The following is a 7,253-nucleotide window of genomic DNA, read 5'->3' as shown; positions in this document are numbered from 1 at the left end:
ATGTCGAAGAAAGGTTGTTTATGGTGTGTTACTGCTACCGTTGTCATTGTAGGTGTACTCTTTCTAGTTGCTTGGCTTGCTTCAAATCAAATTCGTTCTCCAAAATGTTCTATCGAGAAATTTTTTGTTCCTGCACTTGATAAAGCCGTCTCTGGTAATGAAACTGCTTCCAACATCAATAAAACCATATCATTTGATCTCAGACTCAAGAACCAGAATGGTGATGGGAGTGGTGTTTACTATGATGTTCTTAACATCAGTGTTTATTACTACCAAAAGGATAATAACAGTGGCGATGTAAAGCGTTTACCAATCGGAAATGTATCTATTCCGGGATTTTATCAAGCAAAGGTGGATCACCGTCTTGAGACGGTGCATACTTTTGGGGTTCCTTGGGAGGAAGCCCGGATGGAAGTTGCTAACGGAAGTAGTGCGATGTTTCTGTTAAATTTGAATTCAAATGTCAAGTTAAAGATCCCTCTTGATGGTGTGGTGACATCAACCGACATACAGAAGTTGAATTTGGGTGTAAATGTTAGTGTCAACGATTAAGGAATGAAAACGCTACCGGGAAGTTTGAGGCTCCCTTCAGCATCCTCACAATCACATATCAACCTTTGTAGTGTGTTTGTGCTCGCTTTATCAGTTTTGTGTTTAATTTGATGAAATGTATAGATTCCTGCTTTTGATTTTGTGTTTGACGTGATCTTTGTAATGTTTATGATGAGTCGACTTGTGTACCTGTGTTTTTGTTTTCCCTCCCCTATATGTAGAAGCTAGTAAAACCTTGATCTCCGAAATTAACATAACGTTCCGCATATATATAAGATCAACTTCAAGAAAATAACTTCTTCAACAAAGTATGTATACCTATCCATTATTTGAATAAGTTCAAGGTCTAAACTCAAGCCTTCAACGCCAGGTCTCCAAAGGACAACTTATTCCCTCTGAAAACAAGTCACCAAGTAGTACTGGTGTTTGGGGAGATGAGTCTTAGTGGGTAGTCCGTCACGAAAATGATTTACATCCCGCCGGCTCAATTCCTCAGGTTGTACCACAACACACAAGGGGGTGGGACCCATATTAAACCCACCCTCCAAACCCGCCGGGTCATAAGGTACCCATCCCATTTCTTCCTTGCGGGTACAACCCGCGAGATTGAGCCCGCCGGATGTCTATCACTTCCGGGTCCGTCAAGGGGTAGCTGATGAGCATAGTACGAATTATTTTCGTCTTTGACAATGCAATCATTGATGGAATCACTAATTAATTATTGCAATCAGATGTTACACATTCAATGTCAAAACGTTACGTGCCGACTGCCAATTCAAAGGATGAGAAGGAATTGGTTTTTTCATTTATATAAGTCCATCATTTGATTGTTTACTTCTTCTATGTGCAAAAGGGTATCATATCATACAATAAAATATACGTCCAGACTCCAGGGCAAATCCTCTTATGAGAGGGTTTTCATCCACAAGTAATGAATCATCACGAACATGTCAATGACCCCGATTACACGTTTGTTTCTAAATCAGAGACGGCCTTCCATTTTGACTAAACTATATCTTTATAAAAAGGGATGTTACTGCGGAGAGATTTGTATTAAACAAAACATTTGCACCGATCAAACTACTAAAACAAACATAAATGTTGAAGGACAAAATCCTGATACTAGTTTTGGGTATTGGGTGCATAGCCTTTTCAGGTGCAGTCTTGCTATTTGTTTTTCTTTATGCAAAGAATCATCCTCATAAATCCCCCATATGTTCGATGGAGAAATTTTACGTTCCTGCTCTAGATAAATCTTTGTCTAGTGAAAACGCTGCAGCCACCATCAATACAACAATATCAATTGATATCAGACTCAAGAATGAAAACCGTAAGCACAGCAATGTTTACTATGATACTCTTAACATCACTCTTTATTACATCCAAAAGGGTAATAATAATGTCAGACGCGATCTACGGATACCCATCGGAAATATTTCTATTCGGGGATTTTACCAGCAAGGCACTAAACCAGATCATCGTCCTGCGACGGTTCAGACACTTGGTGTTCCTTGGAAGGAAGCCAAGATGGAAGTTGCAAATGGGAGTAATAGTAGGAATATGTTTATGGTTTATTTAACTTCAATTGTCGGGTTAGAGATACCCTCTACTGATCAGGATGGCAATTCTCGAACGCGTATCTATAAACGGAAACTGAATTTGGGTGTAAATGTTAGTGTGAATGATCAAGGAATGAAAACAGTACCTGGAAGTTTGAGGCTCACCTCATCAAAATCCTCATATATCAACCGCTGTAATAGTATTTCAGTCCCCGTAGTTCTAATACTTTCGTGTCTGATTTGGTGAAGGTGAAATGTATTATGTATGTATCTATATTTATGATGAGTTGTATTTGTGCTTATAATTTCTTTATTTTTTCAATAAATTCTTTTTATTATTGTAACTATAGTCGTAGAAGCTTCTTTTTATTTGCTTGGCTGAAGCATTTAAAGCCAGTTTTATTGGTGGTCTTTGTGCTTATATATATAGTTCCGGAAATATCACCACAATATGTCTAACAAGAACTGTGACTTGTGAGTTGTGACTATCGGAAGTTGCTGGCCGCCGGCTCTTTCACTTCCATACAAAAGAGCTTGTATAGCCGATTATAGCAGATCAAAAAAACGTAAAAATAAAAGAGCTTGTATGAGGGTTTATAATTCACTTCAAAATCCTAGATTATGAATCATGGCATCACTAGCAATCGGAAGATCAGCTAGCTAGCATTATTAAAAAGTGAATTATTCACATTACGCAGCGTATATAGTACTAGTATCTCATCCACAAGTTCAGCAATATCTTCTAATGTTTACAGAGATTTCTCTCCAAGCGGTTTGATCAAGTGCTTCCCATGTGTATCTTTTTTCCTTAAATTAACATGAGACCTGAATCAAACAGTTTAAGATACAGGAAAACTAGGCAAAATGCCCCAAAATGGGGGTCACCTTGCCGAAATACCCCGGGAGTTATGAAATTAGTCAAAATGCTCTGAGTAGTCAGTTTGCCACACATGACTTCCTAGGTGTGAAAAAACTCAAAATTGCTTTTCAGTGTTCAATTTCATGATTCATAATTTAGAGTTTAATGTTCAAAATTCATGGTTCACGGTTCAGGGGTTCATAATTTAAGGTTCAGGTGGTGGTGGCAACAGTTGCTCGGGTGGCGACGGCGGTGGTGGCGTTGGTGAAGGCAACGGTAGTTGTGGCAGTTGTGGTGGTTGTAGCGGTCGTGTGGTGGTGATCGACTAGGATCTTAACACATGCCCATTTTTAATAATCTATAATAAGGATGACATATTATAACACCATTGACCCTTCAAGATGCCCAATTTTGATTAGTTAACTCTAAATTAACAGATTGGGGCATTTTAACTAATTTCAAAATGGCAGTGCATTTTGCCACGGTGACACCCCATTTTAGAGCGTTTTACCTATTGACCCAGATACATTTGAGATACACCCCCTTTTTTTTCGAAAGCGAAGGTTATATTAAAAAGAAAAAAGAAACCAAGGATCAAACCAAGGTTAATACAAGGATTACATACATATTAAAGTCACCCAATTGCACAAGATCATAAGACTACCAATTGCATAACTAAATCAATTTTTTCTTACACACTCTTGTGACGACCTCCAAAAACTCTTCCATTCCTCTCCTTCCACAAAATCCAACAAACCGCATAATGTTAGATTTGCCAAACCTCCTTACCTCTCCCTTGCAACACATTGTTAGACCATACTTCAAACAATTGAATCAAAGTACTTGGCAATGGCCAGGCTATCCTAAAGGATTTGATGAAATATTTCCAATTCTCAAAAGAGTACTTACAATGTATGAACATGTGATTTGCTGACTCCCTGACGTCGTTGCATAAAACACACTGCTCACTATCAATGTTTACACCTCGATGTCGCAACATATCCCTGGTAAGTAAAGAATCATGGAAAGTAGCCCAAATGATGAAACCCACCTTGTTTGGAATGTTACCTTTCCAAAGGAATTTATCGAAGCCGCATTCTTCAAGGTTGCCAGACAGTCTCTCATAACATCTTGAAGTACTAAAATTCTCCATAATCTCCAACTCATCGTCCGCTTCAACAAGCTCAGGAACATGATTTAAGTCACGCCTCAAAAGATACCATTCTAATTGCTCATTCAAATTTAATGGTCTCTTAAAATCACACACCCAAACTCCATTTGCTATTATGTCATAATTGTTGCATCCTTATCCTTCGCCGCCTTATAAACAACTGGAAACAAGTCTTGCAATTTTTCCCTGTCTAGCCAACGGTCCTTCCAAAAAAGAATGCCTTTACCATTTCTTACCGTGAAAGTGGCCATATTTTGTACCGTCAACACCATGTTACTAACATTCTTCCACAAACTCCTACTTGTGGCTTATTATCCACATCAGGAACTAACAGATCACTATTATGAGCAAATTTTTCATTTACTATCTTTCTCCAAAGACTAGTTTTGGACTTCGAAAATCTCCAAATCCACTTTACCAACAATGCCTGATTAATCTTCCTCAAGTTTTTCACACCTAAACCCCCATTCAGTTTAGGAACACAAAGCTTCTTCCAAGAAACCCATACCAATTTTTTCTTCCTTCCACCGCTCCCCACAAAAAGTTGCGCATAATTTTAATCATTCTTTTTTCCACACTTGCAGGTAAATGAAAAAGAGACAAATAATAAATTGGTAAGCTTGCAAAGCAACTCTTAATGAGAATTAATCTACCTTCTTTATTAAGTTGCCTTTTCTTCCAACACGCTAGCTTTTGCTCCATTCTAATCAAAACATGTTCCCAAACTGATGTGTTGCGCCAATGTGCATCAATAGGCATCCCAAGTTAAGTAAACGGCAATTTTTTTTTGTCTTGCAACCTAGCTCTCTAGCTAAATCATCAATCACCCCTTTTAGTCTGACTGTTGGACAATCATTCAATAAAATGATTGTGTGAAGGACTTCGGATAAAAGTGGGCTTCTCGACTACCCATAATAACACCTAATTTGATTAAATTTGATGATGAGATCTCTGGCTCCATTGGACCATATCCCTTTTGCTTTAAAAAGATAAAATTGATCAGTGAGAGATGTTCATTCCCACCGAGACTACCTCCAAATTTCTAACAAACTCATGATCCCGCTTTAATAGCCACCATCGGATAAGACTCACCACTTGCTATAATCACAACAATCAGAAATCAGTTACATTAAACATTTAAATGATGTAATACTCAGCAACACATCCCACATTAATTACTGACACAAACGAAAGACCACCTGGTTGAGATATTCTATCATTCTTTCTTCTTCTTCATTTCCGAATAAAAAACCCTATTATAGAGACTGCGCCACCGAGACTTTTTCTCACATCTTTCTCTTTCTAAAGAAATTGAAGCAGAGCGTTAATAGAAGGAACTAGTGAAGAAGGAGCTGGAGGCAAGATTCAGAAGAACGTGGTAAGAAACAGAAACACTACGCCTTACCAGAAAGAAAAACAAGTGACGCAACAACCCAACCCTAGCCCTACTACTGCTTCAAAAATCATGATCGCAGAAATAAACAAGGCTTTTAAAGATGGAGAGGATACCTGGATTTACAAGGCTGTTGATTTTTAGGCGACAAGAGTGGAGAACTTCTTAGCATACATGCTCCCTGGTGATCTAGCAGGTATGATTTTTTCCTATCTTGAATTCTATTTTGTTTTTCTTGCTTATTCATGTTTTAATTGTTGAATTTCTTTGTTATTTCTAAAGATTTTATTAGGGTTTTAGGGCTTTTGAGGTTCTTAATACTAGTAAAAAATTTGTAATAATTGAGCTTTATTGCTTTAGGGTTTGTTTAATTTTTAGTAGCTGATCTAGGTTTGGCTGATATAGTTAGTGATTTGTGATGAGAAGCGGAAGCTTAAAATTGAAACGAATTGAAATTGACAACTTCAAAGGATAAATACCCAATAAATTTAGTTTTTTTTACCCTTTGAATAAAGGAAGAACCTAAAAATGGAGATTTTTCTCAAATAACTTACAATTTCTACCCAATTAAATTGGAAACTATAAGATTATGAGAGGCATCTAATTGATACTCTAGAATTAGATGATCTAATTCTCCCTAGAGATAACAATTAGGTTTGAAAGAAGAGAACCTCTTATTCTTACATAAATGTTCTAAAACTCCAAAACCTTCCTCCTTTAGTCTTATCTCTTCTAATTTATACTAATACCAAGGGCATACTTGGTATATTCAAAGTAATTCCAGGATGAACTATAAATGGTGCTTCAATATCGATACGGGACATCCACAATACATCAATTTGTGTTGTGGAGATCTTAAAAAGAATGAAATCTGAAATGAGAGGAAAAACAAAAACGAATAGAAACGCTCTTTGTTTTCCTGCTGCTGGAGACGGGTGGTGGTGGTGGTGGTTGGGTGATGTGGAGGTGGTGCAGGTGGTTTTGTCTATTTTATGCTAGTTTTGTATTATGAACATAGTAATAATTACATTGGATTATAGCATCTCCAATGGGGCGTTGTTAACATCCTATTTCTTAGGCCACATAGGATTTTAGACTTTTTGGTTAAAAAATTCTCTCCAACGGGAAGATGTAAACCAATGTAGAGATGACATGGCGAGCGGTTAAGCATACATCCTCCAAAAGATCCTCTAATTTTAGAAGATCTTGTTAAGGATGTGAGAAAGCCATGTCATCAATTATTAACCAATCAACCATTTAGCTTTATCAAAGCCAAAAAGTTTGAAAATACTAACTCACCAAAACCATTAATATTACTACAAGTGGATGATAAGTTCAGTTTAAGGTTAACCCATTGGAGATGGAAAATGTTAACTTCCTAAAATTATGGGATTTTAGTTCTAAGGATGTCTTCAGTGGTTAGCCACATAGGAAGCACATCATGTTCCCATTGGAGATGCTCTTACTTTCCTGCTGGTTTCTTATAACCGTTATTTGTTATTCCTATATAAATGTTGTCAGTTTTGTTACAATCTTTTCAAAAGTAACTGCATATGTTCATGAGTTCTGATCAGCATTACGGGTTAAATATTCTTTTCTGTAGGGGTTCAAACCCGACAGAAGCTTCAAGCCGAAGGAGCTCCTCCATCTGTAAGTTTGGCTAGATTAGGAAGTTGTACATTTGTGTTCTATTTCGGATTAAATTGGTTCTTATTTGTA

At 37.2% G+C, this 7,253-nt stretch overlaps 2 protein-coding genes across 2 annotated transcripts; both read left to right on the top strand.

The window, feature by feature from the left end:
• LOC113335352 (protein NDR1-like) lies at positions 1-677 on the top strand. The gene has a single exon (XM_026581429.1). It carries the CDS (start codon positions 1-3, stop codon positions 550-552), a length of 552 nt encoding a protein of 183 aa, XP_026437214.1. The 3' UTR covers positions 553-677.
• Positions 678-1,650: 973 nt separating this feature from the next.
• On the top strand, positions 1,651-2,358 carry LOC113358221 (protein NDR1-like). Its single transcript, XM_026601762.1, has one exon. It carries the CDS (start codon positions 1,651-1,653, stop codon positions 2,356-2,358), a length of 708 nt encoding a protein of 235 aa, XP_026457547.1.
• The last annotated feature ends 4,895 nt before the right edge of the window (positions 2,359-7,253 follow it).

Source organism: Papaver somniferum, chromosome 1 (assembly GCF_003573695.1).
Source record: "Papaver somniferum cultivar HN1 chromosome 1, ASM357369v1, whole genome shotgun sequence".
Lineage (NCBI taxonomy): Eukaryota > Viridiplantae > Streptophyta > Magnoliopsida > Ranunculales > Papaveraceae > Papaver > Papaver somniferum.
Note: the sequence above shows the minus strand (reverse complement) of the source record. Positions and strands in the feature narration are given on the sequence as shown.